This window comes from Apteryx rowi, unplaced genomic scaffold, assembly GCF_003343035.1.
Source record: "Apteryx rowi isolate R43461 unplaced genomic scaffold, aptRow1 scaffold_379, whole genome shotgun sequence".
NCBI lineage: Eukaryota > Metazoa > Chordata > Aves > Apterygiformes > Apterygidae > Apteryx > Apteryx rowi.
Genome location: NW_020450296.1, coordinates 93016 through 103795, shown reverse-complemented (window position 1 = coordinate 103795; position 10780 = coordinate 93016). Strand labels below are relative to the sequence as shown.

The 10780-nt window shown below is 48.6% G+C and overlaps 1 protein-coding gene across 5 annotated transcripts; it reads left to right on the top strand.

Moving 5' to 3' along the window:
- Positions 1-429: 429 nt before the first annotated feature.
- On the top strand, positions 430-10755 carry SLC25A44 (solute carrier family 25 member 44). 5 transcript variants are annotated; one of them, XR_003254841.1, is made up of 5 exons: positions 430-3888; positions 4241-4975; positions 6903-7030; positions 7546-8010; positions 8506-10755. XR_003254841.1 is itself a non-coding variant. In XM_026073837.1 (5 exons), exons 3-5 carry the CDS (start codon positions 4354-4356, stop codon positions 7735-7737), a joined length of 942 nt encoding a protein of 313 aa, XP_025929622.1. In that variant the 5' UTR covers positions 430-3307; positions 3778-3888; positions 4241-4353; the 3' UTR covers positions 7738-9240. The 5 variants fall into 5 exon arrangements, 2 of the variants coding, with proteins under 2 accessions (XP_025929622.1, XP_025929621.1); XR_003254843.1 differs by having other exon boundaries at positions 7546-9063; positions 10285-10755; XR_003254842.1 differs by having other exon boundaries at positions 7546-10135; positions 10285-10755.
- Positions 10756-10780: the final 25 nt, after the last annotated feature.

Below are 10780 nucleotides of genomic sequence, written 5' to 3'. Positions count from 1 at the left end.
GTCTGTGGGGTGGGATGGGGGAGGAGGCTGTGGGGCAGGGTACGGCCCCGGTTCAGTTCGGGGAGGCTGGGGGTGGCGTAGCGGGCAGGGCCCTGGCCCCCGAGAGGATTTGGGGATGGAGTCGGCCGGGGTCAGCGTGAGGCTGCCGCAAGCAAGCGGCGGGGGGGGACCTGGGTGCGTTTTTGGGCGCRTTTTGTGCGGGGAAGCTGGAGCGAGACCCAAGCGGAAGGGGCAGGTTCTACCACTGGAAAAGAAGCGGGGAGACGGTTTGGGGTTGGGAGGCAGGGGAAGGGGGCCGCTTGCTCCAACACCAGCCTGGCTGGAGTGGCTGGCGCCCTGCCGGCAGCGAGTTTGGGAGGCAGGCGGCCGGCAGGGAGGGGGACGGAAGCGTCTCGGGGGCGGCAGAGTCTGGGACTGCGGGAGAGGGGGGGGACTAGCCCGAGACACCAAATAGCAGCGGCGCTGGAAACAGCGGGACGGGAGGGTTCTTGTTCGCTCAGCTGCTAACAGCTCAGTGACCTTGAGCAGGTCCTGTGCCAAAATTTGCACGTGTTCGGTGACTCCCGGGTGCATCAGGTTTTTGGCTGGCCCAACTTGTGTACCGACGGCTTTCGTGCGAGGCTCCTGGGCACACGCGTCCTTCGCAAAGGAGGTGGGGGGAGTTCGGCGGAGGGTTGTGGGTGCGTTTGGAAGCGCTGGCCTTCAAGCGTCTCTGTCGTATCGTTTACAGAGAGGTGCTTCATCAAGGAGCTGCAAATCTTCAGTGTTTGTGCAGCCGTTCTTAAATTTACCCTGGGATAGAAATGGATACAAGGAGCGCGATAGTAAAGACTTTGAAAACTGAGGTGTCTAGTTAGACCAGGTTCTGCATAGCATGCCACAGACAAAAGAAGTAAATTTTAAGAGACTTGTAGTGGATTTGTTTGATCTCATGCTTTCCCACTTGAGGGAATCTCCACAGGCAACAGCGTATAGCGCTCGGAGCTTGGAAAGGCGTTTTCCCGGCCCATTTCTGGATGGTTCCCAGGCCTTCGTGCTAAGGCATTAGTATGCTGAGCGGGAAGCATCCTTGGCTGGGGGTACACAAAGGCCCTGTCTTTATTTGCCAAAGATTCATATTTAGATACGGATGCAGCGGAAAGAGTTCAGAGACTGGATTGATGGGGCTGCATTAAAAGGGGGTTAAATTGCGGGGGCGAGAGTTTCATGCTAAGTTGCAGTCCGGRTTTAGAAGATGTTTGCAGTGCGACCTACAGGCTACTGCTTCATAGTGACAGAGCAGCAGCAGGTACAGCCTGCTTGTTAATCCTCTGCTTTAAATTCTAGGCAGAAATTCAAAAAATGCTTTTCTATTCATGGTGAAAAGTCACCATTCATACAGATTTATTTAAATGTACTGTTTAAGGCTGAAGCAGTTGAAGCGCTGGAGCGCAGAATAACTCCATGACCTGGGGAGGAGGCTGGTGTACTTGTATTATGTTTCAGAGGGCAGGTCTGTTCTTTTGAGACTTAGCAATTACTTTTACATCAGCCTCCCCAAAGTTACTGGAAAGATCAGCACAGAATTGCCAAAACTGGGTGCCACAGGATCACTGGACAGAGCAAGGCCCTAGATTTAATTTCTGGCAGAATAAATGCTTCGAGCATAACTCTCGTCTTCAGCAGAGCAAGGATTTTGCCTGTGGTGATCAAATCAGAACATCCCTAGTGAGGTGAGGTTCTCCTTCCCTCCAAACCTCCCTCCAGGATGAATTTACTGCTTCAATTGCTTGTGGGCCATGGGATTAAAATGACATTCTGTCTAATTTAGATCCTGAATGAAGGTAGTTATTAATAAAAGTCCAAGGAAAGTACAATTATTCCCCCAAGGAGGTTATGGCTTAAATTCTAAAAACAAAGCTCTACAGTACGTAAAATTACTAATAAAGAAGTATCCTTGATATATACATTCTTTTCTTCCTACACTAAACCATGAGGATTTTTCCTAGTGGGGACACCTCACCTTCTAGGTGCAGCGCTCTGGACATGTATGGTTCAGTTTTGGGGTGGCAGAGGAATTTGGAGTGTAGAATAAACCCTCAGGTTTCACGAGGAAATTGCACTGGCTAGACTTTACATTTATTTTTTATAAAATATTAAGCTAGTGGGACTCATAGCATGAATGGAATAATGTTTTTATAGGTGCTGTGGGCAGATAATTCCTGCACAGGAAGCTTTATGCTGTCTAATTATGCCTGTATTCGTGAAGCGGTAATGCGTTAATTATAATTAAAGCCATACAACTTTTGTTTAGACAGACCATTAGCTTTGTTATGYGTCATCTGTCAGGTCAACTGACTGTAACTATGAATTGCAGTTCTCTTTGTACTAGGTAAAATAGGGTGTCCCCCCCCTCCTGCCCTGCTCCTGCGGACCTGGGTGCCCTTTGAGTATTTTTAACTTCACTGTCCATCAACAGGAGCTGTGGCAACCTGTAACACTGTTTGCAGAGGTTAAGTAAATATTTTGTTGGCAGATGGGCATGGAAATGCTTTGTTAATAACCTCCCCACACACATACACCATAATTTCATAATCTTAAAATCTTCTCTGTGCCAGAGGTAAATAATTGCCAGTGGTTTTCTTAGTGCATCTCTAACCAGTTGAGTCTTCGCTGTTTAAGCTCTGTTCATGAAGCCTGCAATTCGGAGGTGTATTTATGCTAAGGCCTTTCTGCGTTACTCTGACAGTGTAAAACAGCACCAAAGTTGGTGTAGGGTGTTGACTTCATCTCATGTTGAATAATCTAGACTGAGTGAAAATACAGATTTAAAGTGAAGCGTCCATCTCCGGATCTGTGGCACACTCGTTCCAGTTTCTGCATTTGCAAATAGAGTTACTTAGTATTACTCTGTTCTCAATAACTTTATGTGTTTTCAGCTTGTGCCTGTACATAAGACTTCAAAGAACCCTTTACCGAAGCCTTGATGCGACTGCGTTCAGGCCTGTTGTAGTAATTTAGCAGTCTGTTATTCCAGAAGACCTGTAGGCTTTTTTTTGACATAGAAAGAGAGTCTCAGTGGTCAGTGAAATAATCACATTTTATGCTGGGTTGATCTTTGAAACAGTCTTTTCTTTTTGTTTATATATGCCTGGCCCTGCAAGGAGCTAGGCTTGGTCCAAGCCTGGTTAGATACACAGCAATTTAGAGCAGACAATACCCAAAGGGAGATGGATGGAGGCACTGAGCCTTGTTCTGGGGAAGCACTTGGCGGTGACTGCTGGGACTCAGTTGCTTGTGGGGTGGAGACGCAGCGGTGACGTGTCAGGTGAGGAGGCTGAACCGGGAGCACCTCCTGGCTTGACCTGCAGCAAGAGTTCCCCTCGGCTCCTCAACTTGCCTTGCAGTCCCTCAGCTCCTGATCCTCTGAATGCTGCCAAAATTGGAAGGATGGCAGGTTTGCGAGTGTTATCGTACCAGAGGGGATTATCCAGTAATGGTAGTGAGGATGAACTTTGTTCGCCTTAGCTGAAAAGTGCAGTTAGGCTCTGCTCAGCTGAGCTGCGATTTTTAACTCTTTCTTTTCAGGATCTCAGCCACCAACATGGAGACTCTACATAACTCTTTGCTCTTGCTCCTGCTTTCACTACCCCTTCTTCCCCCTCCTCAAGGCTTGCATTGCCCTTCAGCTTCAGGAGGGGAGAAATTGAAATGCCCTGAAAAGCGCATCTGATTTGTGCGGGGAATCTGAGAACCTGTATGGAGACTTCACAGCGTGTCACTGCTTTCTTTGTACAGAGCCTGGAACTGAAAGGTGACATTCTGACATCTAGGAGCATCGCGAACCCGGAATGACTGGAGAGAAGCTGCTTTGGTTGACAGTCCATATTCCTGCGTGTTCATTAAAAGGTAGTACTCGCTGTTGGAGCAGTGCTCTTCCTCCGCAGATCTCAAAGTGCTTTATGAAGTCTGGCAAGCTTTGCTTTACAGCAGAGTAGCCTGAAGCACGGTGAGAACTGTTGTGTGTAYGGAGTGCTGTCAGGGTTTAACAAATAGCTGTGGTGACTTCAGAAACTGCTGCCATCAGCCGTGTGTTATGGCCCTTCTGCTGGACATTACAGTCCCATCGCTCTGCCAGCAGAATGTTTTATGCGAGTGCTCCCTATCCACTTCAGGCAAGATAAGTAAAGTTAGATGGTGTAGGCCGTTTAAGCTAACTTAGGTGCTTAATCATCTTCTGAAAATGTCTCTCTCTTTCCAGGTGACAGCACTTCCAATCCGGGCACTTAAGATACGTGGGCTGGGCCTGGGTCCACTCTGCACTTTTGAGGTGGATCTGGGGCATACCACCTCTCCTTCCCAACTCCAGGAGTCATGGAGGACAAACGCAACATCCCCATCATCGAGTGGGAGCACCTGGACAAGAGGAAGTTCTACGTGTTTGGGATTTGCATGACTATGATGATCCGGGTAAGCGTTTACCCTTTCACACTCATCCGGACACGGTTGCAGGTTCAGAAGGGCAAGAGCCTCTACAACGGGACCTTTGATGCCTTTGTGAAAATCCTGCGGACAGAAGGGACAGCTGGGCTCTACCGTGGCTTTTTGGTCAACACTTTCACCCTGATCTCTGGCCAGTGCTACGTGACGACGTACGAGCTCACTCGAAAGTACGTGTCACGGTACAACAACAACAACGCTGTGAAGTCTCTGGTGGCAGGCGGCTCAGCCTCCCTGGTGGCCCAGAGCATCACGGTACCCATCGACGTGGTCTCCCAGCACCTCATGATGCAGAGGAAGGGCGAAAGCATGGGCAGGTTCAAGGTGCAGAACCAAGATGGCAAGCGGATGTTGGTCTTTGGCCAAACCAAGGACATCATTGTACAGATCTTCAAGGCCGATGGCTTTAGAGGCTTCTACAGGGGCTACGTGGCCTCGCTGCTCACCTATATTCCCAACAGCGCAGTTTGGTGGCCCTTCTACCACTTCTATGCTGGTAGGTGAAAGGAGGCTTTGGGTGGATCTTGTCTCAGGAGACCTAGAAGCCCCAGAGATCATCTCTGAAACTATGGACCCGGCACGTTTGCTTTCCTGCTTTGATTTGGGGTTGGAGCAGAACCTAAGAGATGTGTCCACTTTAAACAATTCTGCAGAGGTTGGGTGGAAGCCTGATAGAGCAGCATAGTTCTAAATACAGTGTTAAAGAACAGGAGTCTGAGCACTAGAGGGCTTGAAACTAGGTGGCTTTGGGCAAAAGGGACTTGATGCATCTGCTTTAGCTTTCCCTTCCGCTAATCCTGAATAATGCTCACTTTCTGCATGGAAGTGAGGAAGGCTGTTGTCTGGTACTGGGCAGAGTTTTGAATCCACTGAATAAGTCTAATTCGTGTTTCTGTTCACGTGGGCTCAGGGTTCTTGTATATAGCGAAAAGACTTCTAGAGCCTGAAATCCCATAACAGGACAAAGCAACAGGCAGAGACGAGTGCCAAGTCAGCTGTGGCTGCGTGTCTACCTAAGCTCACGCTTCAGTTTCCTTAGCTTTAAAACTGGCACCAAGCCTTGTGATACGAAACTGTACTTCACAGTATGTTCTCTCTCCTTAGCTCAGCTCTAGTAATGCTCAGGCTGTTCCCAAATACTAAAAACACTGGCCAGCTAATGCTTTTCTTTTTTTTTTTTTTTTCCCCCCCCGATAATCCATTTCATTTGTCATGCAGCTTTGCGTGTGGTTTTTAGACCAATATTTGCTTAATAACCATGTAGCTAAAAGTGGTGATAATGATGGGCTTAGATTTCACTGTACTAAGCTTAAGGTAAATCCGGGAAGTCACCTGTTTTTTTTAAATACAGGTGTCTCAGGTGCCCAGTTCACTTTTCAGTGCAGGCACGTTCTGGTAGCAACAGGGAGAACTGGTTACAGTCAGCACTGCATTTAAATGGCAACAACGGCTTGGGTTGTTCACCTGGTTTGAGCTTTGCTGGAGCTGCTTCCTTCACTATCCAACTCGGCTCCATTCATATTTTCAATCCTCTTCCTCATATGCAAGCGTTTTGTGTTTTTATTTTTTAAAATACCAAAAACACAGTATTAGACTGTAAGACTTTCATTGCAAGAAGACTCAAAAAGCAAGCATCTAAGAGCAAGTGATTGAGCGTTGTTAGGGAGAGACTACAGCTTGCTTTTGCTAGGTGTTTGCTCCCTTTCTTAGCCTTCCACAATGGAGATCAAGATGATGCTAAATGTAGGCCTGAGTGGTCAACACATCTCTTCTCCAGCCGCTCGCACGCTGGCTTTTCCTTTTGCCGTCCCTGGACGGCGTGCTGGCCTTGGCTGCCAACGCAGGGGTCATCAAACCTGCCTCGAGGCTCAAAGTACACTGCTGGCAGTGAGTCAGGTTAAAATCCTGTCTGCCAGAGAACAAAAGCAGAATGAAGAAATCCCTGCTAGGAGCAATACGAAGCACTGTCCTCCGTAGAAGTCCCCCAGCAGGACATCATGCGGATATCACCTGGGCAGCCTGCTAGGCGGTGGTGATGGCTTTCTGGATCTGTGCAAGCAGCTTGAGATAGTCTTGTTTAAAAGTTTCCCCCTGCCCTTCAAAGGAGGGGTGAATGTTTCCATGGTCTGTTTTGGGGAGATACAAGCTCTTGCTGCTCTGTTTGCCCAGCGGGTCTAAGAGATTTTTGCATTTGAGCTGATCGAAGGCTCTGGGAGTGGAGCACTATGCTGCCGGGGGCATTTTGGGGCTTGCTCCCTGCATTTCGCTAACTTTCGGAGAACACACAGATGTGCTGTGGGAGGATGCAGCGGGCCATAAATCGGGGATTCTGCCCCTTGCAGATCAGGCTAAATTAGCAGGTGGAGTTGGGGAAATGGTAAGCAGCCACTTGTCTATAACTTTRCTCTCCCTCCCATTCCCAGAACAGCTTTCTAGCTTGACTCCTAAAGACTGTCCCCATCTCCTCCTGCAAGCTATATCAGGGCCGCTTGCGGCTGCTACAGCTTCCACGCTCACCAACCCCATGGATGTCATCAGGGCTCGGGTGCAGGTAAGAGCTCAGCCTGCAGCCTTCGGTCTCGGCCCTTTGATCTGTGGCTTCAGGTAAACTGCTCCCCTTCTCTCTGTTCCTGGGTTGTTTTGTCCTAGATATCGCGCCGCTTAATTTGCGCTGGGTGTTAATAGGAGGCAGCTCAGGTAGCAAGGCCAGCTTCACCTTACCTGGACAGCTCCAGGGAGGTTTCCCATCAGATGTGGCATCCTTCAGAAAAGGAGAGGTGCTTCCAACAATATCAGTTTTACTGATACTTGAGCTGCTGTGTTGGCCCACCAGCTTCTAGGTGGGGGCAGTGGGAGGGAAGGAGGAGGCAGGTCTAGTGGTAGACCCCACTTATGGCTGCCTCTTTAGGACTTCTTCCTTTTCTTTTTCCCCCACAGACACTGGGTTAAGGCTATTGGACTGACTGATCTGTAGTCTCCATAGCGGCTTCTGCCGGAGCAGGACCCCAGAGCGGCTCTGTGTGAAATCTAGCAGTTCTCTGAATGTCTTTTGTTCTGGCTTTGCAGGTGGAAGGCAAGAGCTCCATCATCCTCACCTTCAAACAGCTCATAGCAGAGGAGGGTCCCTGGGGCCTGACAAAAGGCCTCTCTGCCCGCATCATCTCAGCCACTCCCTCCACCATCGTCATCGTGGTGGGATACGAAACTCTGAAGAAGCTCAGCCTCCGCCCAGAGCTGGTAGATTCGAGACACTGGTAGWGGCAGCTGGTGGGAGAGAAACCTTCTTTTGAACCTTCTGGATTTGGACCGTCGCGGTTGAAAGCTCAGGAGGAGAGGCAGCTGGAGTCTCCTTTGTCTCTAGCTAACAGGGAGCAGGTTTCACAGTACAAGGCAGAAGCAAGAGCAACAGCAATTCACCTCTTTAGATCTGATTGCGATACAATGCTCTGCTGCTGTTTCTGGTTAAAATCATCAAAAATGTGACCTTTGGCAATGCTCTTTGCCTGTGACAGTTCCTTCAAGAGCAGCCAGGTGTGTGAATGAATCCTGGCAAGCTCTTAATTCTCCTTTTTTTTTAAATTAAAGACTTACCAGTTGGAGAAAAAGCCAGTTTATTCTTTAAATTATTTTACTGTTTGCCAAACTTCTAAGCAGGGCCATCTAACAGACTGCAGCAGAGCCCTCTGGTGGGTTGTGTGCTGATTGCAATTGTACTGTGCGAAGGTGGAAAAATAGTCTAGGCAAGTAAATTTTCCCAGTCATCCACTTTTATTTCTAGAAGATGTGAGAAGACAGTAACCTGGAGCCATTTAAGACCTTATTTACTGCCTTTGGAATAGCTCTGTACATACCTTTTTTTGTATATTCTTGGAAAATGTTTCCTATCTCTCATCCTTCAAACAGCAAACCCAGCTGTTAGGCAAGTTAAGAATTGTGTTGGCTGTCTGTAATTAGTTGATGGCGATTTCGACACCTAACCTATGTTTTTAATCTGTTGTTATTTAATTATTTTTTATTTTATTTCAGGGAAGCTTACTCTGATTTCTGGGGGACTGAGTGGTTCTGTGGCCTTGTTCAATGTGAGTGTCAATACTGCATGTTCAGGGGAGACGGAGGCTGCTGCTGCTTCCCACCTTCAGTCGGTTTAAACACAAACAAGTCCAGAGTGTGGGGGAAGCGTCAGGTCGCTGTGCTGCTGGCAGCCAAGCTGGGAACTGAACGTGATTTGAGCCACAACTGGATGTGAGGTGGGGAAGAAAAAAAGCTTCTCCTGGCTTCTGATCCAGTTCCAACCTGACTGGCATGTTCATATTGAATAAGTAGTAATGGTTCGCTAATACAGTGCAAGTTTAAATCCTGCTTATCCTGTTTGGGAAGGGCAAGGACAATTCTTTGCACACTCTCCCTGGATCAAAATCTTAAGCTGTTGTGTTTCCTACCAGATGAAAACTCGCAGGCAAGTTACAAAGAGGAGGAGCAAAGGGATTGCTTGGCTTCGCTCGACTCGTCTCAGTATTTGAGATTAGCATCTGGTGATGCCAGCCCGCACATGGTGCTCACCCCAGTTAGTTGTGTGTCCAACAGGTGGGAGAGACACTTCCAAATAAGCGGCATGTGTAGCTGAGACAGATAAGTTACCGCCTCTGCTCATCTCGCTGCCATAATAAGGGATTTGTGGTTATAGGGTTGATCCTGCTAAACTGTGGCTGCTGCCAGTCTCTCAGCTGCCTTTTCGCCTCGGACTGGGTACGACCCTTGCCTTTAAGCCCCTGTGCAGAGACTGGACGTGCCACAGTGTCCGTTGCCGGTGGAATAAGTACAGACAGTTGCTGCTGAAGTCAGAGAGCGACTTTTGTGTTCAAGGGCAGAACTTGGTCTTAAAGCACAGCACCACCTCTTAAATAGGGTTGCAGAGGAGTCTTCAAAGGGTGTCTTTTTTAATCCCGCTTTTAATTGTTTTCTGCAGCATTAGGTAAGATGATGGCCAGAGCCACTGGCAGAGCTGTTAAAGCAGTGTGTTCTGCAAGCTGCTCTTCTGTTGGATTTTTTTGTTGTTTGAAAGGCTCTTCTRTTTAAATCAGCTCATTCTATAATAGCTGATTCTGCTGTAAAGATTATGAAGTGGAATAGCAGCATCACAAAATCGCTAGGAAGCATCCTGAGTGTGTAGTAGCCCTGGTCTTGTGCAGAGGCAGTAGCAATACCACTATTAAAAAAAATAGTAAGAATCAGCATTTGATGKTTACCAACAGGAAGGTTCTCAGTGTGCATCAGGGGAAGTGGCAGACACCGCAACTTCAGGGAGACAGACTCAAGCTTAATATTTTTCTCTTAACCAGAGAAGTGCCGGTAACTAATAAAACAAACTTTACAGACCTTCAGCTCAACACCTGAATTTAAAAGTTTCGGTTAGTGCGCTTGCCAAGCGAGTCTGGCAGTTYCTATAATTTCACAACCATACTTTTTTATTTTAAAGCTTTACCTTTTAAGCAGCACTAGGAGAGACCGACCTAGCGGAGGCTGACTGTGAAAAAAACAATGAAGGTGATTATGCACGAAGCTGAACAAGCCAGGAAAAACAGCTAAAGCACGCACAGTACCTGAAACTGTAGATTAGACCGTCTGAAARAAGTGTGGAGTCCTCCTTTATAGCACTGTTAGTTCTGGTTAACTCTTACAAGCAGTGGACTATCTTTGCAAGGCAAAAATGTAAGTGATCTGTCTGTTTTCCTTCTCTCTCTGTGCTGTACTTGGACTATGCTTCCTCCCTCGTGTTCTTCGGCCTCGATCGACGCTTTTGTGAAGCGATGAAGGCGAGGAACGCGAGTCAGCCGTTAAGCGCTGACCRGGGCGGAGGTTTGCACTGGGGATCCCAAGAGGACGGCATATTGTGTTTTATCAGTCTACTTTAGTGGCTAGAGCGTCGTTTCCTACTGTAACGTGGCAGGTGAAGCCTTCCAACCCCGCGCGGTTTTACTGATTCCTGCTGTGCTGCTCCAGCCCCCGGGGGGGCAAGTTGTGTTCGGCGATTGCTGTCAGACGGCGGTGGCGCGGCRTTACCCGTGCCGTGCCACCCCCCTGCTCGCACCCCTGCATGCCCCCGGCTTCACTTGGCCCTGCAACGGGGCTCGCAGGCTTTGCACCACGGTGGCGGGGCCGGAGCCCCCGGTGTTGGGACCCTTGCTGGGGGGGAAGGGGGGGGGTCCGGCCGCCGAGCTTGCGTTGGTGTAACGAGTCCCCGAGCAGCGTCATTAAAGGTTTGTTTTTTTGGTTATTTATCGCACCGCTTCTCACTGCGGGG

Bases quoted from the DNA above. Each gene is read 5' to 3' on its own strand.
- SLC25A44 (XM_026073837.1), top strand. From the start codon at position 4,354: ATGGAGGACAAACGCAACATCCCCATCATCGAGTGGGAGCACCTGGAC. The intron at 4,976-6,902 runs GTAGGTGAAAGG...TCCCATTCCCAG, and splicing joins CTTCTACCACTTCTATGCTG to AACAGCTTTCTAGCTTGACT. The intron at 7,031-7,545 runs GTAAGAGCTCAG...CTGGCTTTGCAG, and splicing joins TCATCAGGGCTCGGGTGCAG to GTGGAAGGCAAGAGCTCCAT.